Here is a 25,306-nt window from a genome sequence, read left to right on the forward strand (position 1 = left end):
TGCAATATCATATCTATTGAATGTTAGTTATTATTAGTATTAATATAAATTTAAGTCTAACATTTGTTTTCCACTATCATATTTTCTAATGGGATGGTTTTCTGATTGAGTGGTTTAAAAAATTAAGCATTTTACACATTTTCTGGTCAAATATTCTCAATTATGCCTTCATTTATTTCTCAGTTTAATCCATTCTAGAGAATTATATCATTTGCCACAAATACAGATTACCCCACTTTTTCTTCCTGTGATACTAATTGAAATTTTCTTGGACTACACACCCATCTAAAAATCAGCATTTTTAATTCAACTGTTTCCATACTATATACACACTTATATTATTGCTACATTTATTAAGATAAATGTCTACCTTTTACTATTATATTCTCCTATACCATTGCAACTCTAGAGGGTATATTTCTTATGGTCCCCACGGGAAGAGAGTTCTGAGTTGGGAAATTTCAGATATTGGTTGCTAAGAAGTGAACCCAAAAAATGTAAATATTTTTGGTATAACTAAAATAAAATAAAAATTCTTATACTAGATTACGTTTATATATTCAAATTAGTATAATTAAATAGAGGGATGTGTTCTACTCATGTCGATGGATGGCATGATAGAAAGATAATTAGTTTAGAAACTGGGGTTATGATTAAGAAAATGTCTGCCAATATCCCAAATAGCTAAGTAAATTAAGTGCCCCCTTTCTCGTTTTTAAAGCAGTGAGAAACTGGAGCACATTTGGGCAATGAGTTCAGTAGAAGGAAAGGAAATGTCAGTGTAGAAATGAGTCTGAGACTTACAGGGGTTAGAGAGTAACTGAGTGGTGGACTGTCAGTGGGCAAAGTACAGTGGGGAAATAAGGTTACAGAAGTAAGTGGAACCAAATTGCTAGGGGTCTGAAATCAAGGCAGAAGGGTTCAGCCTCTAGTCAATAGTCAATCTCTTCTTTCTGACATCTTGTCCTTTAAATTTACTGAACAAAGAGATCAAAAATGTAATGTAATTTCTATTGCCATTAAGGGATAGAGTATATAATTTAGAAGTGACAGTGAAGTGAAGGAAGGAAGGAAAGAAGACACAGAAAAGCCATTGTGGCGTGGTGGCACTATGTTCTGGTAAAGAGGAGTCATCTGTGCTGTGTATGACTTTAGAAAACTATCTTTTATGCTTGAACACCTCTATCCATCGAATTAGTCTTTTTATTTTTATTTTTAACAGACTGTTTTAATTTATAATATTATCTGTGAATCATATTTACTATGCCCTTTGGAGAGACACATAGTAATTGACGTCACTGTCAGATTAACCAGCTGTGTGGTCTTAGGTAAATTATCATCACCTCTAAATTCCTTTAGCTGTAATTTCACCGAGTTATGATAGGGTGTTACACACGAGATTAAGGATGAGAAAGCACCTCACACAGTCCTGGGCATAATAGGCGGTGCCAACTTGACCCAGTTGACATAGTACCAAACTCCATGGAGTTAAATAAATCCTCAAAGGTCGATTTTTGGAGCTGGTATTAATAAATCTTAGTAGTTGCTCATTGTCTCAAAGATACACTCCGGTAAATAGTTTTTATTAAAAAGTATGGTGGCTGACACAAATCTTTATTTTTACAACTATATGATATTATATTTTATACCCTTAATATAAGAGTGCTGAAATGTTGGAAAGATAGCAAACATATGTTGTCATGCTCTTTACACATTAAAGAGAGTATGTCCTTTGAAGTTTCTGTCATCAGAGACCACAGCCATACAGGTAACTTTTTTTCCTGTACACATGGATCTCTCTGGATGCTTTCATTGTTGTATCACTTTATAATTTCACTTTTTTCATTCCCAAATGAGTAAGTAAGACTTAGAATTTTTTTAATGCTTTCTCATGGTTTCTTGGCCTTCTCTGCTTCAATATTTATTTGCAAATGAGAAGCAAAATAACTTTGTTACTCTTTTTCTGTATTGGCAGTAGCTTCTAGTGTTGCGGCTTTGTTGTCAATGGGTTAATAGGCACAACATGGCAAAATACACTTTTTCCCTCCTTTATTCAGGTCCTCTTCTACAGATAAAACTGAAATTTTATATTTTCTCAAACCCAGTATCATTTTTAATTATAAATATGTTAGGTGACCTCTGCTTAACATCAGCCTAAAATTCAACATATCAAACAGAAAAATGGTTACATACATCATGCCTTTTATATGCATATTTATCTTTGCCCTACACAAAAAAGCATGAAAGACCCTGAAGAAAGACTAGAAATGAGCTGAGGTCAGCAATATGATTCTTTTTCTTTTGGAGGAAAATGATACAGATATACTTTGTTTTAAAAAGAAAGTTGATTCCTTTTAAATCTTTGTAAATCGAATCAAATTTTAAAACCAATAAGTTCACCATTTTGAATTTTCTATGTATTTTTTTGTTGAACCTGAGAAAGAATCTTTGCAATTTAAATAATTTCCTCTAATGGTTCTATTTTATTAATCTATATTTAATCTAGTTTTTTGAAATTTTAATTTAATGTAGATTTTTTTTTAAGTTTTTTAAGTTTTCGAAATTTTAGAAAAAATAAATCAAGGCACACCTGTAATATGATGTAGAAATATGAACCAAAAGATAGTCCCTAGCCACCCAATTCAATGTATATTGAATGTATATGAGGTCCCCCCATATACACTTAAAAAGTTGTGAGTCTCTATTGTTATTGGCTTGATTTCAATATTTTATGACTCATGTACTTTCATTGTATAAAAAAGATTTCTTTTTTTTTAATTTTTTTATTTTAGAAACTTGCCCTATTTTCAACTCTGAAAGGGCTCCTAATAAGCTCTTATTTGAATCTGGTCAGAAATTTCTGTTTACTGGTGCTCAGCACAAACTCTCCAGGATCTCTTGGCCTCTGATTATACTCCCCTCTTCTATCTCAGTTCAGACAGTGTTCCAAATTCTCCACAATAAAATCTGAGAGACCTACATATACTGCTTCCAGAGTATAGCATTTAGAGATATAAGAGTGTTAGGAATCAAAGTACTGACATTTAAATGTTCATCTATTCACACAATTATTTATCCAACAAACATTTATCAAGCCCTTTCTATGAGCCAGGGGTGAGAGAATACACAAGTGAACAAAACACGAACACCCCTCCTCTTGTGGGGACTCTAGTCTCAATTTTTATCGCTAATTCTAGGAGGTCCCTTTGTTTTTTCTGCTCAACTCCTGGGCTTTCTTTGGTTCCGATTGAGGTCATAGGTGAGGAGAGAACTCGGGAGGAGGTTTTGTTAATGTAGATTCAAAAGAACTTGGAGCTTTTCATGGAAAAGTGGATTGAATAGATCCCAAAGGCAGAACATGGAGTGAGGAAGTGAGATTTATAGAAGCTGAGGATGAGGAGGCAGAAGACCTGCTTCCCCAGAACCTGCTCACCCCAACCTCAGCTGGAGTGTTTTAGGAGTTTGGGAACAAGAGGAAATGTCAGGCCGACTTAATATGTTGGGCTTTGAGACCTTGTGCTCTGCATTATAGCCCTATTGCTACCTGTTTGAGAAACCCTAAATGTCATTGTTGTTCAGGGCTATTGGCATTGAACTTGAGCTTCTCTCTTTATGGCACCATGTTGAGACTGACTTAGAGTCTGCCCTGTTGTTTTCAATACACAAGTCCACAGGGGATTCTTCTCATGATAAAAAATTAAGAAGAAAAAGTGACCAGTTTCTCCATAGCTAAACCTGAGAAATGGTTATGGAAAGTTTGTGCAGGATTTCATTTTTCTACAGCATTTTTTCCACATTATTCAATTTTGTTTATTCTTAGGGATTATGCCCTTCATTTATACTAGGCTTATCACTGAACTGTATGAAACATAACTAGTGAAGATTATCCCTTTGCCAATTTAAATCATTTTATAATGGCATCTACAAATTACTTATTTGAAATGAAGAAAACTAAGAGTTTTGATTGCTTTTTTCCCCTTTGACCATATTTTTTATAGTATATTTACATTATTTGATATTGTAAGTGAACTTATATTTTTCTTAGTGATAACAGATACTATAGAAAGGATTTTTGAAAAGCCTGATGGGACAAAACAAATGTAGGAAAAATTAAATATTTTGTAAATTTATGGTACCAAGACATTTGGGTTTAGTTGTGCAGATTAAATTCCCCCCAACAAGTACAATGTATATATTGTTATCAACATTTTACAAAATGGAGAAGTGTTAAAGCCAAAATTCAAGTAATGATTAATTTGGTTTCGAAATTCATAGTTTTTTAGTGTACCACACTAATCTCACAAACTTTCTGTAACTTGCATATGTAAAGACAGTTCCATTTAATACATATGTATTTATTTCATAAAATTTCCATCAGCAGGTTTAAAGAATCTGTGCTAACTGATCTTTGTTTGACATTTATGGTGTTAGTTTCCAAACAAATAGTACGACATACCTAACATAATGATAAGGGACATATTAGTTGGTGTGTACAAAATCTTCCAGATTAAAACGAACCATTAGAATTTTATAAGCTGATATCAGAATATTATTATTATAATGGAAAACATAAACCAACACTATGTGTCACTGGCATAAAATCAAATAAGTGTTTATAGGAATTGCTAAGCAGACATGTACATGTTTTCTAAAAGTGTCAGTTAAATTCAAACCCAACTGCCTTGATTAATGCCAAAGGAGGCCACATGCTGACATCTTTCTGTAATCTACATTCTTATTTGCATCGTACAGGCATTACATCTCTTCACTGACCACACATTTTAAAACTTAAAAACAGTTTCTCTGGAAAGCCTTATCTAAAAGATAGCAGAGATACCCGTTCTCTATAGCATATGAAACTGGTCCACTGAATATATAGTTAGGGAAAATATTCTAAATGCAAAGCTGCTGCAAATTTCATTTAAAATACCTTTCAATCTTGACTTTTTGCCTGATACTACTAAAAATATATTTAATATTATTAATAAACAACATGTGATACAAAAAAAAATTATCTTTGCCACTCAATTATTGATGAAATTTTCAAAACTACTCAAGCATTTCTCCCAGTCTTTCCCAAAGTGTCACTCAGTAAGTCTATGTGTGACTATCTGCCAACACATTTAGATTTTATGCTTAATGTGAAGATTCTCTGTCAAATTATTAGTTTTCTGTAAATTTCCATTTCGAATAAGTTAAACTGGGAGTGTCATAAAATATTCCTAAAAGGTATGTTTTACTATTTTGTTAGTAAAGGCTTTTCTTTTTTAAAGTTCCTCTCCAGAGTGCTACTGGTATAAAGAACAGTTTGGAGCTTTGTTCTTTGTTGTTTCCACACTTGTTTGCAAACCTTCTGCAAGGGACTAATACAAATGCTTTTAGAAAGACAATTATAAATTTAATGAATTTCTCTCACCTATAATAACTTCAGAATGTTTAAGCAGACCATGTATAATTGAATTTCCCAATTAAAAATAATGCAGCATGCATTTTAAATAGCTCATCTTTTTTTTTTTTGAGATGAAGTTCAACAGTAGGACATACAAAATATTAAGCGCATGTTATTTTTTTTCAGATTATTTTGTGAATAAGTAAACAAGTACAAATGAACTGATTTCTTCTCCAGTAAATTAAGTTTGCCATTTAACGCCTGCCCAAAGGCTAAGACCTTTACAAAGTTTGGCTGGGCTTAAAAGAGAATGTTCTGGGCGAAGACAAAAGTTAATTAAAGCTGAAACAACAATCCTTTGCACACATTCAAGTTCCTTTAGGCTGCTAGTGTTCATTTAATTTTTGTTGATTAGCCAAATCCTACTATTATGATGCTCATCAATTGTATCAGGCTGCTGCTATTCACAGTGGCTTGAGGCCGAAATGTGCTACCAGGGGAAATGAAAGAGCTCTTATGTTGTTTGGTGTTTTACAAATGTCAAGGAATGAGCTACATACTGAGAGCAAGTAAGTGGCTTAGTGAGATTGACTTCCTGTACTTAGAAGGAGAGTGGGCTAACTTTTGGGGTACTTCTAAAATCTAGCAGACTAAACACAATTCTTAAATCTCAAAAAAAAAAAAAAGAAAAACGGAAAGTCCCTTTTATGCATTTGTTTTGTTTGTTCATTTGTTGCTTTTTGTTTTAAATCCCATGTATGAGTAAAATGATATGGTTCTTGTCCTTTTCCAGTGGACTTATTTCACATAGCATGATACTCTCAAGATAATATTTTAAATTATGAGATGTAAGAAGGTTCAGAATTGCTATTAAAATTGCTTTTATTTGGTACATTAAAAAAAGTACTACATGAGAGGAATGGACATAGCATTTTAACTTTTATTTTTAAGAAGCACAGAAAGGACAGAGTCACACAAAAAATGCATAAAGCAATGTGGGAGGGAAAGTACTTTTGGTGTAGCAGTGTTATATAAGTCAGGATTTGGTATCCATCACAGTACCAACATTGCTAACCTACATATAGGAGCAGATATCTAGTTAAGAATGTTGTATTTATTCTTTTGAACAAAGGAATAGTGACTATGCTCTTATGCTTTTTCCACTGAATTCGTTGAAAGAATTGGAGTCTTTCGAACATCAGACTATCTATATGCAAAATCACTGTTTTCATTAATATTTCAGATAGCTGCTCAGAGAACACTGTTACATATACACTGAGCTTTCATTTTAGCCATACAATGATCATTTATTGAGAGCCAGTATGATTATATCCATTTTATAGATGGATATAAAGCATCTACCACAAGTTGACTAAGTAATTTGCTTAAAATACAACAGGACTGCATTTTATGTCGGACTCTAGTTTGGGAAAAGATATTGACACTTGTGGGCCATATTTGATATAGTTATAAAATGTGGTAAGGGGGTGAGGGTGACTAATTTTCCATGTTTCTGAATTATGGAGAGTAAAATATACAACAGTCAACAAATCCCAATTTGAAGCTTTGATGAACTGTTCAAAATGAACAAACATCATTAAACCCTTAATACAAACAAGACACTGTGTTGGCGATGGGATCAGATGTTAAGATAAAAACCGACAAAACTGTCAAAAACTCATGATCTAATAGTGGTGGAGACAGACACAAGGCTGTTGTTACAAGCAGAATGTAAATTCAGATAACAAGTGATTCTGGCCAAATGGAGCAAGCATTTCACCTAAAATGGCAAAAAAACACAAAATATATGAGATAATAGCATCATGAAACTGGATATCAGGAAGTGAAGGACAGTGATCTCTGAGAGATGGTAAACAAATGGAACGAGCCCTGCGATTGCCTAACTTACAGCTTTGAGAGAGTTTCCACCCTGAGGAGGAACTCAGGAATGCTCTCAACAAACTTCCGTAACTGAGGAAACAGAACTGAGAGTACAGGGAGGCCAAGGCAGCTGGAGATTGCCAGAATGCTGGACAGGAGAGAGATGCACAGAGAGTGAATTCTAGAACCTGTAGGATAGTGATTAGCACAGGTGTTTGATTAAATATCTGAGTTTCGCAAAGAATACCACTCAGAAGGATTAGCAGTTACAGTGCCCAGCATTCACACAGAACTAGGAATAGACACTATTCTGTTCCCAACTTTCATACTGAAAACATCATTTATTATTAATGAGACATTAAGTAGAGGACACACAAAGGTCTTATTTAGTAGTAGGGAATAAAGAGCCCTAAGCTGAGCACTTTCATGGTCCCACCTAACAAATATTAGAAGCAGGACTGGAAAGAAAAATTGGTTTTCATATAATTAAACAGCATCCCAGAAAAAAACTAAAATATTTGTATTTTAAAAAATACAGCACCTAAAAAAGTTAAAATACACTATGTATGTCATCCAATCAAAAATACCAGGTATGCAAGGAAGTAGGAAAACATGACACATAATAACGAGAAGAACTGATCAAAACTTATCCAGAATTGACACACATGTTAAAATTAGTAAACAAGGACACTAAACATATTCTAGTTGTTCCAAATGTTATGTAGAGACATCAAAGATATAAAAAAGATACAGATACAGATCAAACTTCTGTATCTAATATCTAATATCTAAGATGAAAAAGAAACCATACTGGATTAATAGTAAATAAGACATTGAAGAAAAGTCTAGGGAACTTGAAGACTAGTGAACTATGTACAATGAAGCACAGAGAGGAAAAAAAGTAAATAGAGCACCAGTGAGCTGTGGGAAAATTTCAAGAAGCCAAATATAAAGAAGTAGAAAAAAGAAAGGACAAAAAAACATTTGAAAAGGGTTTTAGCTAAAATTTCTCAGCTTTCATGAAAACTATTTAAGCCCACACACATCCAAGACATGCAATGCATTCTAAGCACACAAAACATAAAGAAAACTATTCTGAGGTGTATCATAATCAAACTGATCAAACCGGCAATAAAGAGAAAATCTTAAACACAGCCAGAGAAAAAGGACACATAATATGCAGGTGTACAAAAGTAAGGGTAATAGCAGATTTCTCCTAAGAAATGGTGCATGCAAAAAGACAGCGGAGCAACTTTTAAAGTACTGAATGAACATAAAGTGAAAAAAATCTTTAAGCTTAGAATTCTATACCCAGAAAAAAATCTTTCAAAAATAAAGATGAAATAAATACTTTCAGACATGTAAAAGCTGAAATAACTCATTAGCAACAGACACAAACTATGAAATATATTTAAAGTAGTTCATTAGGCAGAAGTAAAAGGGTTATACTAGATGAAAATCTGGATATCCACAAAGGAATGAACAGGACTAGGAATGGTAACTATGTGAGTAAACGTATAAGATTTATTTCTTAGCACTTGTGTCATTTAAAAAAAATAATTGACTAAGAGATATATAAAAGTAAATTGTATGACAACAATAGCATAACAATGCAGAGGAAACTAGAAGTAGACTAATGTAAGATTCTTATACAACAAATGAGTAGTATAATATCGCATGAAGGTAGACTGTGATAACTTAAAGATTTATACTACAAATTATAAAGCCACCAGCAAAATAATAAAACGAAGAGAACAAAGGAGATAAAATTGAATGATAAAAATATTGAATTAATCCAAAATAAGTCAGAAAAGAAGAACAAAGAACAAATGGGAGAAGTTGAAAATAAATAACAAAATGATAGTTTTAAACCTACCATGTCAATAATCACACAAAATGTAAATAGTTCTAAATACCCCCAATTAAAAGACAGAGATTGTCACATTGAATAATTTTTAAAAGACCCAGCTTTATGTAGCCTATAAAAAATTAAATATATATATACATATATATATATATTTGTGTGTATATATATATAATTCTAACAATGATCAAAAGAAAGTTGATGGGAAATATGTAAAAACTGGAACCGCATATATTACTAGTTGGAATTTAAAATTCTGCATCCATGTTGGAAGACAGTTTGACTTCCATAAAATACTAAACATAGCACTTCCAATTCTTGGAATATGTCCAAGAGAAATGAAAACATATTCATGCACACATAAAAAAATGTACCCAGATACCCAATGCAACATTATTCATAAAAACCAAGAAGTGCTAATAACCTAAATACTCATCACTTGATAAATACCTAAACAAAATGTAGTATATACATACCACACAGTATTATTTGACAATAAAAAGGAATGAGGTATCGATACATGCTACAACATAGATGATACTCAAAAACAGTATGGTAGGTGAAAGAAGTCATGTAGATAGCTTCTAGCTTCTCAACTAGATTTAACAGAATTCTAGCTCCCTTTTTACTCCTCCCCATCTATATTAGCTACCTATGGCTGCTGTAACAAACTACATTATGGTGGAAACAACAGAACTTTATTCTCTCAAGTTCTAGAGGCCAGAAGTCTAAAATCAAGATGTCAGCCAGGTTACATTCCCTTTAGAGGCTTTGTGATAGAATCTTTCCTTGCTTCTTCCACATTCTAGTGGCCATTAGCATTCCTTGCCTTGTGATTGCATCACTCTAGTGTCTGCCTCCATGGTCACATCACCTTCTGTATGCGTGTGTGTGTGCATGCGTGCGTGTGTGTGTGTGTGTGTGTGTGTAATATTCTTCTGCCTCTCTCTATTAAAGACACTTGTGATGGTATATAGAGCCCATCTAGACAATACAGTATAATCTCTTCATTTCAAAATGCTTAATTTAATTACATCTGCAAAAATCCTTTTTCTATATAAAGTAACATTACAGATCCCTGGCATTAAAATATGGACATATGGAGCTATTATCAGTTTACTCCACCATTTTACAACACACATTATTTGTAGAGGTGAGTAATAGAGTTGAAGCCTTTTCTGTATGTCTGCCATATTCCCAAACTCCCTCCCATCTCCACATTTTCTTCTCTTTTTATATAGCTTTGGGAAGAAAATAAAAGTCTCAACACTACACACATAGAGCAAAAGATCCACGATTGATTTAGCATAACCATTATGGACTAACTCAATGCAGTTGACAATAAGTTTCAAATTTTTCTCTGCTTAAAGAAAGAAGTTTATCTCTATTATACTGGGCAGTTACTTTTACCTTCTGAGAAGTACTTATATAGTACGGAGAGTAGTAGCCCAAGGTGGTGATTCTTTTTCTTTCTTTTTTATGAGTAAATATGTTTTATTTATTCTATTTTTTTTTATTAAATTTATTGGAGTGATATTGTTTATTAAAATTATATTGGTTTTGAGTATACAATTTAATAATACGTCATATGTATATTGCATTGTGTTCATTACTCACAGTTAAATTTTATTCAGTCACCAAATATTTGACACTTTTAATCCCTCTCCTCACTTCCCTCTGGTAACCACTAAACTGTTATTCCTGTCCATGAGTCTCTGTTTGTCTTATTCATTTGTTGCTTTGAGTTTTATATCCCACATGCACATGAAATTATATGATTCTCAACTTTTCCTGTCTGACTTATTTCTCTTAGCGTGATAATCTCAAGATCCATCTACGTTATCACAAATGGCAATATTTCATTTTTTCTTATGGCTGAGTACTATTCCATTGTTTATATGTACCTTATCTTCTTTATCCAGTCATCTATCAAAGGACACTTCAGTTGTTTCCATGTCTTGGCCACTGTGAGTAATGCTGCAATGAACATCAGGGTGCATATATTTTTTACAGATAAATGTTTTCAAATTTTTTGGATACTCAGAAAAGGGATTGCTGGGTCATATGGTAATTCTATTTTTGATTTTTTGACGAACCTCCATACTATGTTTTTCATAGTGGCTGCACTGATTTATATTCCCACCAGCAATGTAGAAGGGTTCCTTTTTTTCCCACAACCTCTCCAACACTAGTTATAACATGACCTGTTGATGATAACCGTTCTAACAGGTGTGAGATAGTATCTCATTGTAGTTTTGATTTGCATTTCCCTAACAGCTAGTGAAGTTGAGCATCTTTGTGTATGTCTGTTAGCCATTTGTATGTCTTTATGGGAGAACTGTTTGTTCAGGTCCGCTCCTCATTTTTTAATTGGATTTTTTTTATTGTTGAATTGTATGAGTTCTTTGTATGTTTGGATATTAGCCCTTTATTGGAGATGTTGTTTGCAAATATCTTCTCCCATTCAGTTGGTTGCCTCTTTGACTTGTTGATGGTTTCTTTTGCTATGCAGAAGCTTTTTAGTTTGATAAAGTACCATTCATTTATTTTTGCTTTTACTTCCCTTGCCTTTGAGGTCAAATGCATAAAATCCTCTCTAAATCCAATATCCATGAATTTAGTACCTGTGTTTTATTCTATGCAATTTATTGTTTCAGGTCTTATATTTAGGTCTTTGATCCATTTGGAGTTCTCTTCGATGTATGGTAATAGATAGCAGTCTAGTTCTGTTCTTTTGCATGTGACTTTTCAATTTTCCCAGTGCCATTTATTGAAGAGGCTTTCCTTTCCCCATTGTATGTTTTTGACTCCTTTGTCAAAAATTATTTTTTAAAAAATGCAGGCCCTGACCAAGAGTAGGGAGAGTAGATTAAAAAGTAGAATATTAAAGATCAGAACTAAACTTAATTCAGCAGTCGACCTTTTCTTATTCAGTATCAAAATAAATACTTTATTTTTAGTAATTTACTTAAGTAGGATATTTACATTTTCTCTGTGAAAATAAGCACTGCTTGAAACACAAAACATTCTAGAAAAATAAAATTGGTAAGCTGTCATGACTAAGAACAGGATTAAATTTTATTTTTATTTATTTTTATTAAATTTATTGGGGTGACATGAGTTAATAATATATAGGTTTCAAGTGTGCAATTCAATAATACAACATATATAAATACCCTTGTGTGTCGATTTCTCTCATATGTGGCATATAAAACTGAAAGCAACAAACTAACAAGACAAACTCATAGACACAAACAACAGTTAGTGGTTATTAGACGGTAAGGATCATGTTTTAAAAGACAATGTAAGTTTTTCATTTGTAAGTACCAACAAGTTAAAGATGAATAGAAGGGCATTATCATATCTTAATATATTTCTAATCATAGGAATCACAAAAAGTTTAATAAATGCTTCCCTCTTAGGAAAATAAGAGAATTTGTATGATATGTGGTACCATATAACAAAAAAATCACCATAAACATGAAAATTACCTAATCAATTTATGTAAAATTATTTATTTTTGAAACTCATTTGTCTGATACATAATTTATTAGAAAGTAATAGTTGTGTAAAACAAAAATATCAAAATTGCTTTATTTATAAATGTAAATAATAGGTTCTTAAATTGTTTTCTAATTGAAAAATGTTACTGAAGATAAAAACTCAAGGACCTTGGGGAAAGAAATATCAAAAAATATTAAATAGATACGTCATGCCATTATACTCTTGTTTTACAAGCTATAAAATCCCTGTTTCAACAACCCAAATCATATTACCAAGAAGTGTGGCAGGAATCATTATAAGATGTTGAATTTTTGCATTCTGTTTTTTTTTTTCTAATTTATCCCCTGCCATATATAGGTTGAGTTAGATCATTTGAATCATATCAACTATGATGATGTTAACAACTTCTAGACTTTGGTTTCATATGGCCTAAAAAAGCAGCATAAATATAAAATACACAGCGGCAACCTCAAGGCACTATATAGATTACTGGTGGTAAAAAGATCTTTAAAATAAAACCTCTCCCTCTGTGAGGCCAGCCCACTGGATTCCTGTGATTAGCAATATATTAAGATATGATAATGCCCTTCTATTCATCTTTAACCTTTTGGTACTTACAAGTGAGAAATATGAATTATCTTCTAAAACTTGACCTTGTTCTTAGTCATGACAGGATATACCAATTTTAACTGTCTTTTTTTCTGTTGAGTGTGTTAGAAGGCCTTAGAGACTTATATGACTGTTTTTAAAGTTCTATTATGAAGTAGTAATGATGCCTACAATGTGAAGTACATAAAGTATTAACACAGTTAAAATGGATCCATTGGCAAACTAGCACTCATTAGTACATTATTGTAAACTTCCAGTTTCATTAGTCATAGTTCTGATCATTAACTAGATTGAATATATTGTTCTCTGAATTCTAAAGTAGTAAAAGGCACTTACAAAAACAAGGGTGGGGGAACTGTACTGACAAATGAATCTTTTCAAAAAAACACAAAGTTAAGTACCTTTCTTGGCATACTAGGGAAAAATAACTAAAATATTACAGGAGATCTAATTTGAATTATGTCCTAGAAGCATTCTGTAAATAACTACTGCTTTCCTATGTCCTCACCAATACAAAGTTTGATTATTTTTCTTAATCTAGAGCTCATGATATATCTCGCTTGCTTTATTATATAATTGTTTTAACAGAAAATTAACACAAGTGTTTATGATCAAAAATCACCTACTTGGAAACTTAAACTACATTAAATAATATTGATCACCAAAAATATTATTAGAGAAGCTTTAAAACTTGTAAAACTTTGGAAATTTATTTACAGTCGTTCTTCCCAGTAGAAGAAAGCATATTTGAAATTATTTTGGTAGAAAATGTTAATATTCTGCAGGAACCAGGGAACCTCACTAAAATATATATATTTATGTTTTAGGAGATAATATATCACAATTGACAATGTTTATTGCTACTGACAGAAAAGGGTTGCTGGCTGGCACAACTCATGGCTAAAACAGTATAGAAAACTAGGAGACAAAAGGAATGCAGAATAAAAGAGAAAGCACACTGAATGTTGCTGAAGAGATAAAATTAAAGGCACATATTATCATCTGCTGATCCAATTTAATAAGCCATCCTTTCTTCCTCCATACTGTAAATCGCTGTAAAAGGACTCCTAGATTTCACATGTTTTGCTTCTCTCTTATTGGCAGAAGCAATCTGCCATGGACCCTGAATGACCCTGCACTTTCCAGCTGGGTATGGCAATAATACAGGGCCTTGATGCTCTTTACTCCTATTTCTCAAGACTGTGCTTTTAGTAAGAAATGCTGCTAAAAGTATAAGGTAACATCTCCCCCCAAATTAAGAGTAGGTTTGCTTCCCTTTGTTTTAAGATTCCCTAAGCTATCTCTTCTTCCCCTGTAATGCAACCCAATGAGTGCAAAGACATCTGAGTTGGCCCCACCTGCACTATCTCTTGTGGAATGTGGGACACATGGAGAACTAGCACAAACTAATATGAAGCTCTGGCTATTGCTTCACTGTGCAGTCCCTTGTCTCTGACCCAAGAGTCTTGTTTTCTGCCGGCATCCATGAAACAGTAACAGGCTAGCTTGTTAACTTATAAGTAGATTAAAATCTCAGACCCTGCAGAGTTCTTGACAGTTAAAAGTAGAACACTGCTTTTAAGAAATAATAAAATAAGAAATAATAGATAATAAAAAATTACTAACCCAAAATATTTTAAAATTATTTCCCCATGTCTGTTTTAACTGCTAAAATCTCAAACCTTTTTAATAAAAACTTATATATTCAAAATAATTTTAAAATAGTTATGAGAATTATATTTTGTCATTAATGATATTAAACCTTTAGTAAAACAACTAGAGATTAAACACTAGACAATTTAAAAGACTGGATTTGAATTCTGCCCAGGCGACTTGCTGATAGGCTATGGCCTTATGCAATTACTTTTGTCCCAGCCTGTAAAATGGATATAAAGATAGAGAACATTCCTCATGGGGTTGATTTAGGTTGTTAATGAAATACTGTGTGTATAAGCACTTCACATACTGTCAAGTAGTTACCTCCTAATACATTCTTATTATATACGAAACCAAATGTTGTTCAGTTGAATGGAATGTTATTAATTTCATCTTTAATTGTATATAATCTTCATATGTACCTGCTAAGGTTTGTTATTTGATTTTACTGGAATGCTTTAAAAGTTAGATTTAGCCTCCCTCAAGATTAATTTTGCAGTGTAGAGTATGTATATGCACGGCTGTCAGAGATGGTCTCATAGTTACTTGGGAATTTATAATTTCCAAAGAGTTAGATCTCAGAAATATAGTTTTCAGCTTTCACATTGAGTTTATATTTACATGAGGAATTTGTTTAATAGCTACAATCCACCTAGGAGATAAAGATGTAATAGAGTACCTTTCCCCTTATTAAGGACTTATTCATCTATTTCCATAGGAAACTTTCAGAAAATTGAAATATCACCTCATCGAAGAGCTAGAATTAGGCGTAGTGGTTCCTCACTGACTATATGGAATCCTCATGCCATAAGATAGTTTTGAACAGATAATGACTTCCCACAGTGAGTGAGTGAGCTGACTTACTGCACCAGTAACAAAAGCTACACATTGAGAGGTATCCATTGCCATGTTGATCCAAACCAGCCAGCAGTCAGTAATAGGCACCCATTCTTTCAGTGGGAAAAAGAGATGGGAAGATACTATTAAAATCTTTTCTATTTTATAAGAAGTTCATCTATTCAACATCAAGCAGAAAATGTATGATAAAAGTGTATGGAGATATTCACATAAAAATAAAACTGTAAAGAAGTTTTAAAGAAGTTTAAAGAAAAGAAACATAAGAAAGTATAAATAATTCAGATACTTATCTGAAGCATTGATCATTTTTATCCTAAGGGAATAGTGTCTATTAAAACATTAGTATTCTGTGTTTAATTTTTGTTTTAATAATATTTCATGATATGTTTTAAAATCTGAACTATTACAATGAAGTGCTTTCATAGTAACAAGAGATTATCTATAAAGTGGACATGCTATGTATTTTAACTCAAAAGAAAGGAACGTATGTTTATAAGAATTAACCACACTTCATAAAGAAAGTTAAATGTCATGTTCCTATCTGACCTGTTAATTATATTCAATAACATTAAAGGGCAGAATTTGCAAATTGCTTCTGTGCCTAGTATTTTAATGTTTGGTGACAAATTTATGATCTCGACCCTCATAATTAAATTACTTAATTCTAGAATATTTTATGGTTCTCGATTGCATGCAGCTTGACTTTATTTTTTTCTATAATTGTTTTAGAAAATTCCACATTATTTCCTTTTTATTTTCTTTTAATATCTGCTGACCTTCTACAGAAAATAAAACCCCAAAATGAGAATAATAATCAAATGCTAACTCTGTCATCAAGGCCTGTGGAATTTAAAAGTCTTCAAAGAAAGTGTGGGTAATATAACAGAGTCTGGATGACATTTCATATCATTTAAATTTTCAAAAGAGTTTCTTCTAGAAGCTACAGTAGCTTACTAGCATCCCAAGACATTTTTGTTTCTCTTTAGCTAACAAAAACATGTCATTTTATAGTTTCTAATATATTAGGTTTAACTACAGTTCAAACATATATACTATATATATATAGTATGTATAATATATGTAATATATATATATATGTACACACTACAAAAATAGTAATTTCATATGGTCCAACTTAACTTTTTAAAATAAGAAAATTCAATACGGTAATTATTAGCCAAACTGTCAATAACATAATATAATATTTGGAAGCAAGTATTTTCTAAAATATGTGAGGAGAGATGTTCTAAACTCTTTTACAAGAAACCTTCAAAAACTCTATAAATGAATGTTAATTAGAAAAGCTCTATTTCTAGAGGAAATTTAATATATATTCTGTTTATGTTTCTTTCCCATTTTGTCAGCATTTTTTTTATTTAGTGTCAACGGGTAGTATACACACAGATATACTCACAGGTCACTGTTAAGAAATACATTGGCATGGGGATTTTACCACAGACCCTTCAAAAGATAATGTCTATTTTTATAAGTTCAAGACTGATTTTCTTTGTATTACGGGATCTTCTTGTAGAAAACATCATTATATTTACTACAGTTGATGTTTGTGCCTTCATTTCCTAATGATATAAAGACCAATTAAAGGGTGGAAGTGGGGCTTATAATGCAATGTTCATGTAAAGTATGATGTAGCCTAAGTTGCTCTTCTCAGGAAACACTCTGAACAATGGTTGTTATTTCAATTGTCATCTATAGGTTGATGACTTCCAGAGTGACAGCTCTAGCCCAGACTATGTGAGCTTCAGATTTCTTCTATCCAGTTGCCTGAAACCATTTCTCCATGACATCAAAGTTATCTGTTGCTATTATAACTGCCTGCCAGAGGAACCCTTAATCCGATGGAAGAAAACACCATTAGCCAAAATCCTTTATAAGTTTACATACACAATACTGAGAGTTCAGTGAAAAATTATAAGGCATGCTAAAAACAATATCAAATCAACAAAAAGCAAGAGAAAAGATGAAGATACAAATGATTCAGATGTTATAGTTATCATCCAAAGGTTTTATAGTGACTATAATTAACATGCTCAAGAAAGTAGAGGGAAAAATGGAGCTTAGTCCCAAAAGACTTGGAATTTTTTAAAGAGTCAAATGAAATTTATAAAATGCATTCTATATATTGTTATTCCAGTGCTTGAAACCTTTCCATGATTCCTTTGTTATAGGATACTGATCAACTTCTTACCATGGCAGAGGAAGCACTTCAGTCCTGACTCCTACTTATTTAGCCTAGCTGCCTACCCTTTCTTAAGCATTCTGTGCTTTAGTTAGATCCAACTGCTAGCAAGTCACCAAACACAATGTTTTCTTTCATGTTGCAATGCATTCACACTTGATGCTCTTAGAAATTGGAGTGCTCTCATACTACCTGCTTGTCCACTTAGAAAATATATATTTATGTATAAATCACCATCTCAAATGAGGCCCTCCCTGAGAAGTTCTCCTTAAAATTCTCAGACATATTTAGGCATTCCTTTCAGTGTTCTCATAGTACCTATTGCATACTCCATTGAAACACTTTCCATTGATATTTCAATTTTTTATATCTCTTTTGGTCTCCTCTAGTAGACCAAGAGCGGTGATATGCTAGAGCTGACATGCTGGCTCACAAGAGAGATCCCTTGTAATAATTTTGTGAATTGCTTGTTAAACACAACTATTATTAAAAATTAAGTTATATATACTTAAAATTAAATAAATTACATTAAAGACATAGTTAACATTTAAAAAGGCATTATTATCTAATTATTTATTATAATCTATCCTCCGAGCTTTTTATGTCTATTGTATCTGCATGGTGGAAGTAATATATAATGGTGTGCTACTATTTATCTCTTTCCAAATCTGTGTTTAAAGCCATCATGTTGACAACTTGAAATTAGCCATGGCGAGAGTACTTATGCCACAGATATTGTCAAACCTAAAAAGCCAGGACTTAATCTTCTGTTAGATTGTTTATGTAGACTGAAGAAAATGATAGAGAAAACACCAATAATGCAGATTTAAAGTGTATTATGTCTATAGCCATTACATTTTGCATAGAACACAAAATTGAGGAAATATTCTTCTAGTATGTGAAAACCATTGTCCAATTCAGAACAAAGTTGTTCACATCACGAACAAATGAGTAAAGTTCTGACATATATATTTGAGATTTCCTTTTAATTTTACTTGCCAACATAAACGAAAATTTCAAGGATTTCTACATATTCTGTGGATTTTCTGTGTAAGACTTAAAATAAATAAAAGTGTAAGTGAAGACAGAAAATAAAATAGTCTTCCACAGAGCAATTAGTAAAGCTATCCTTCATAAACAGAGGCAATACGACTATATAACCATCATATGAAATATTTCTATTTTAGTGGTGATTGATTTGAGCCAATCGATATCTATACTGGATGAGAACAGTCTCCTTTGTACTAATGTAACAATTCAGTAGATATTTATTGAGCAGATACTCTCTGGAATACACTGTGCTAAGCACCGTAAAAAAAAAAATGATTATGATATAGTTCCTGCTATGTAGGAACTTAAATTCTCTAAAAAGAGAGAAAATTGTAAGAAAAATACAGTACACATTTAGATATTTTAAGTACCAGTGAGGAAAAAAATAATAATAATAACAACAAAAAAAACACAGGCCATTGGAATTCAGAGAGTAGAGAGTTGCCATACACTTGGAAAGAGCAGGAAAAACTTCCTGAAGATCATGTGCTATAAAATGGTCTTTAAATCAGTAGTATTTCAACAGATGAAAACTATCCCATACTACAGAGCAAAAATATAATGAGCTGGAAACCATGAATGAAAAAATTAAAGAAATGGAAGTTATACTCAGAAGACCACATATATAAATATTCTATAAAAAGAAAACCAGATAGAAAAATAATAAAGAAATAATATTTTAAAAACTTTTTTAAATTGATGAAAAATATTACTCTTCAGATTAAATGATCTCAGGAGTCTTAGTTGAGATTAATGTGGTAACTTTCACATCTACACATTTCTGTTTACATTTCTAAACAAGATAGATTTATAAGCCTCCAGACTAAAATGAAGTTATAAATTGGCGGGATGGTATAGAAGTACATTCCAGGGGAAAAAAACACACCAGCAAATGTCCAGAAGCAGAAAAACTAAAGATTTTTTCAGAAATAGGTAGTAATCAAGATGAATGAAGAGAGCTTAAAGTAAAGCCAATGACCACAAAGGGAACTAAAACTAAATCATTCACAGAGTGATGGATAACTAAAATTTTTAATTGCTAGGTTGCTTGCACATTTTGCAATGACAAATCTACATTAGCATTATTAGTGTTAATATAGTCAGGTAATCAAACTCATCATACAACATTATTTTACTTATGAGATTTAAAAACCATAGAATGCACAACAAAATAAATGGTCTTTGTTTTGTTTATTTATCTTTCTTTCTTCCTTTTTTTTCTTTCCTTCTTTCCTTCCTCCCTCCCTTCCTTTCTTTCTCTTCTATTTTTTTTTGTTTGTTTAGCAATAATGACTACATATTTTTTACAGAAAGTTAATTACAATTTAAAGATCCTGAATTTCATAGTGTCAGTCTTAATTACAGTTACTATTAAGGGAAGAATAAACTCCCATGGGGTTGTAATAAATATGTTAGTGCCACCATTGGGTTATCACATTTGTTTTTATCTACCCATAATATTTTCAAAAGAAAAACTTATTTTTAATTTCTTAAATCATCTTCATTAGTATTAACCAAAACTTTAAATACATCCTAGCATAGGTATTAATACTTCAGTGATGTACTGAATTTAATTATTCAACATTAATATCCAATCCATGAAATATTATTCAAAGTCATGTGGAAATTATTCATCTAGTAAACTCTGATGCAGAGTAACTAACCAAACCTAAAATCTAAATCAATCTCATATAAAATCTCAATTAAGGAAAAACATGTCACAATTAATCCAATTGATTGCTAATAGGTCTTTCCACCATTTTCTGCTTCAGGGGTATGATGATGGCTACGGGGGTGAATATGATGACCAGACTTATGAGACATATGATAACAGCTATGCTACACAAACGCAAAGGTAAGGCGTTTACTGTCTAAAGCATCCTTCCCAGGATTATTTTTAATCCTGCTATTTTATTTCTTGTATCTGAATATCAGTTATATTATGTGAGAGTTTCTAGTCATGTTTTTTTCTCCATTGTCTTTCTGAATCAAGCTGTTTCCTCTGAGAGGTAAAAGATGATAATCTTGCAATTGTTAATAATGAAATAGTGTGTTATTTTAAGACTAGATGATTATCATAACCAATCAACTTATTAACAAGTGTGTATTTAATGAAATACTGTTATTTTTAGAAATTATTTTAGTGACTTCATAATTAAGACAATGAAATCAAGTTACTTGTTCAATGTAACTTTTTTCTCTAAAATGTAATTTTCATTTGTAATACAAAAGATAAGGAGATGTTATTGGTGCTCTGAACACAGGGAAATTAATCAAATATCTTAATGAATCAAGAATTCCTTGCCTTTATGATAGATTTCTAAATGATTCGTTGAATATATCTCTTTGATTGTCTCAAAATTTGTGATGTCAATGAATTTTTGCTTGTTTAAAGTCAAATTTATTTAGGTAGTATTTATATGCCTAAATTTTACCCATTGAGGGTATGGTTGTATAAGTTTGGCAAATGCAAACTATCATGTAACCACCGCCGAAAATAAGATACAGGGCATTTTAATCAGTCCTAGATGTTTCCTCATGGACCTTTACAGACAGCTTAGCAACCCAGGCCTTGGCAACCACGACCTGTTTTTTTGTCAATACAGTTTTGTTTTTTTTCTAGAATGTCATATAATAGAAGCAATACAATATGTGGCCTTTTGAGTTTGGCTTCTTTACTTAACATAATGCATTTGATATTCATGTTGTTATGCATATCAGTGTTTTGTTCCTTTTCATTACTGTGAAGTATTTTGTTGTAAGGGTATACCACAGTATCTTCATTTACCAGTTTAAAGACATTTGGGTTGTCTCTATTCTCTTGCAGTTATGAAAAAAATTGATGTAAAACAAATGAATTTTTAGAAAAATCAGTCTCAAGTTTTGTTCTGGAAAAAACAATTTTTTTACCTAGTTACAAATTTCATGGAAAAGTCGGAGTTGGTATGAGGTTAATTAAGTGATTCTATTTGTGATTGACAGAAACCAATAGAACTCATTGTCACAAAATCATTATAGAATTGACCATTTTTTGATCAACTATATTGACACCCAAAGAAATTTGAATGATTTAGTAAGTAATATTTAGAGGAGGGAAGGTGACAAAGAAAGAAACAACTTTAGGTCATTATAAGGTGGAGGAAATCTACATGTATTACATAAGTGTGCATTTTTTGTGGCCTGAGGGACAGCATAATGAAAGGGGTTAAGGGAAATTCTATTTAAAGAGAATACTATAGGCAATTAGGAGAAAGATGAGTGTGAGCTGATACCTTTAAAGCTAAGCATAAGATATCATTATGAAAATGACATCTTCAACTTTTAGTAATTGGTGAATTTACAGTAGGTTAAATAGAAAAATCATTATAAACTAAGAGCTTTTACTATAGGTAATATCTTAATTATCCCAATTATGTATTGGAACACAGCACAGTTATTTAAGATTGGGGAAAGTTTAGCATTACATCACAGACACTGAATAGAGCAGTATATGCAACTTGGCTACATACTTAAAACTAATATTTTCAATTAAATTGCTAGTTCATTGTTGTATATTAGTACATAACAATAGTGATAATAAAGTTCTGTAACTTTTTTCAGAAACTATTTGGTAGAAAGCACAATTACCACACTACAAACAACCAGAATATGAGTAAAATTATTTCTCGTTGAAGCTCTGTAGAGCTACATTTAGCTTGTAAAGATTTTGAAATAGTTTTCTGAAAGTAAGGAACTTTATACATCTTTCTTCTGGTTAAATATAAATAGGCATAACTGATGCCAAGAGACAAAGAAGAAGAAAAAATTGGGAATTAGGATAATTTATATGTGAATATTCTAAAAGTGAGTACTAAAATAATTGCACGTGATTATGTATAAAAAATAATGGCAACATAAAATAATTTTGGAAAATACTTTTGTTTTAACAAAGTATGATTTATATGTAAAAGGACACATTCTATGTGCTTTGTGCTACCTTCTCTTTTCCCTTTACTATCCATTCAATTTTCTATGACTAAATTCTCCCCATTCTTCTAGGTCTAGCTCAAATCTAACTCTTCCAAAAAGTCTTTCCTCACTCAATTCTTTATTTGTGAACCTGTATCTGCCCTGAATTCCAGTACCACCATGTCTTCATTTTTATTTGGCACTTTCTGTATCTTATATTGGGATCATTTGTGTACTACTCTCCCTTACCACTCTTACTTCTTGCCCAGAATCCTTGTCTGGTGCACCATCATGTCCTTTACATTATCTAGCATTGAGTCTTTCATAGAATATGTGTGGGTTAGATGATTGTTGAATAATGAATTATTGGCCTAATGTATACCAACAAATAAGAGTCTCATCCCTCAAAGAGAATACAATATTCAGAATTATATGTATCATCTCTACTGACTAAAATTTACATTTCTGAGATATCTTAGTGGTAAATAAAAAAGGATAAAGAAATCAAGTCATGAAATTAGTCAAAATGATACTAATATTCTGTATTATAATTATTATAAAATAATATTCTTTATTACAATAATTATGAAATATGTATTTTGGCCAAAACATAGCTTCAATACTAGTATAGTGTATGGCACACTAGAAGTTCTCAGTAAGGAAGAAATGAAATAAAAATAAATAAAAATAAATGCATTAATAAATAAATAAATGCATTAATAAATGAAATTAACACTATTATTTCAGAAAACTCTGTGTGGAAGTATTCTTAACTTTAATACCAATTTGTAATACAAATGGATAAACATTGAGAAAATTTATTACATAATGTATTAAATCCCCACTTTCAGATTCCTTATTTTAACATTGTCATGGTCGAAATCAGAATAAATGCTGACTGAAGATAAAAAAAATAGATTATACTGGTGACTTAGGAGAACTGAGATAAAAAACTAAAAATATTTAGAGAAAATTATCTTTAATTGACTAGTTAGTCAGCACAAGTGAGTACAGAATTTGCGAAAACTAAAAAATTTTTGAGGAGCCATTTGCAAGCCGTGTATATATTTAAATAAATATAAGTGAAAGAACTACTATAAGATAATCAAGTATTAGAAATTAGAAGTGAAAGTTCATTATCTACAAGAGTCTAGAATTGGTTTTTTTTTTTTTTCAAGTTGGATTTTAAGTGTGATTTGGATTTATGGAAGGAAATGCAAAGTAAGTTTCTAAAGAAATAGTATAAAGATAACTATGTGCATAAAACTTCCTTATTATTTACAAACAATATGAATATTATTTTAACATTGTCATGGTCGAAATCAGAATAAATGCTGACTGAAGATAAAAAAAATAGATTATACTGGTGACTTAGGAGAACTGAGATAAAAAACTAAAAATATTTAGAGAAAATTATCTTTAATTGACTAGTTAGTCAGCACAAGTGAGTACAGAATTTGCGAAAATTATAAAGTAGAATCTGGCAGGTGCCGAAATGGAATAATTATATCATTTTCAGTAGAGAGTCTAAGGGAAGTACACAAGGTAACAACCCTAAAAAGGTTCACTTGAAGTTCAGAAGCTATAACAATTTTAACTAATCCCCGCTTGTCTGATAAGGTGTCTTTAGTTCTGGAAAATTTCAAATAGAACAGAAAAGGAACTTCACTAAAGAGTCCTTAAGAGGCAGCTCTACTAAATGACATATTAAGGACTGGTCTCCAGCCATCATTTTTTCTTGCTCTGTGTCTATGAGGAGAAAAAGTAAAGAAATAAATGACGAATTTAGTAGGCAAGCTTCAAATTGTACTAGTATTGCAATTTCCAGAGGAACTCAATTACTTGAATTCTTTGGCTGAAGACAAGTTACATCCTGTGATTAACACCTTTAATTGGACCAAATATTAAATTCTGTTCATATATTGATACCCCATTTTAACATATTAATGTATTCTTCAAAGTCATTAACATTTTCAGAGATCAATCTTCTGAAATTATGTAAATTCATAAGGTTTTACCAACCAATTGCTTTTTCTTAATGCCCAATTTTAAGCAAGAATTTATACTGAGCCAAATAATAGATGTAGAAAAGAGAAACTTTCATTAACAGTACTTAGAAACAAATAGTAATATTGCAAATGAAAGTCAAAAGACCCATTCCAATATTTTATTCTATCAGCAATTTAATTGGGATGCAAAATGTTAAGAATTTATAATTTTTCAGTGTAAATTTTTTAACTACAGGTTGATGTAATAAGCAAAATATCAAAAACGGAAGCCTTTACTTTCCTGAAGCAAAAAGAGAATCCTCTTTTCTGTAAATTAATGAAATAATTTGCTGATTGCAAAG

General features: G+C 31.6%; 1 protein-coding gene across 2 annotated transcripts in view; it reads left to right on the top strand.

The window, feature by feature from the left end:
• Window positions 1-25,306, top strand: part of KHDRBS2 (KH RNA binding domain containing, signal transduction associated 2) — a 498,248-nt gene that overhangs the window by 416,471 nt on the left and 56,471 nt on the right. For both annotated transcript variants that reach the window (XR_003044470.1, XM_006926413.1), the window contains exon 7: window positions 20,781-20,863. Coding sequence is in view for 1 of the 2 variants with exons in the window: in XM_006926413.1 (XP_006926475.1) it covers window positions 20,781-20,863 (83 nt within the window). In the remaining variant the exon portion in view is untranslated. The remainder of the gene's footprint in view (window positions 1-20,780; window positions 20,864-25,306) is intronic.

This window comes from Pteropus alecto, unplaced genomic scaffold (assembly GCF_000325575.1).
Source record: "Pteropus alecto unplaced genomic scaffold, ASM32557v1 scaffold7, whole genome shotgun sequence".
Classification (NCBI taxonomy): domain Eukaryota; kingdom Metazoa; phylum Chordata; class Mammalia; order Chiroptera; family Pteropodidae; genus Pteropus; species Pteropus alecto.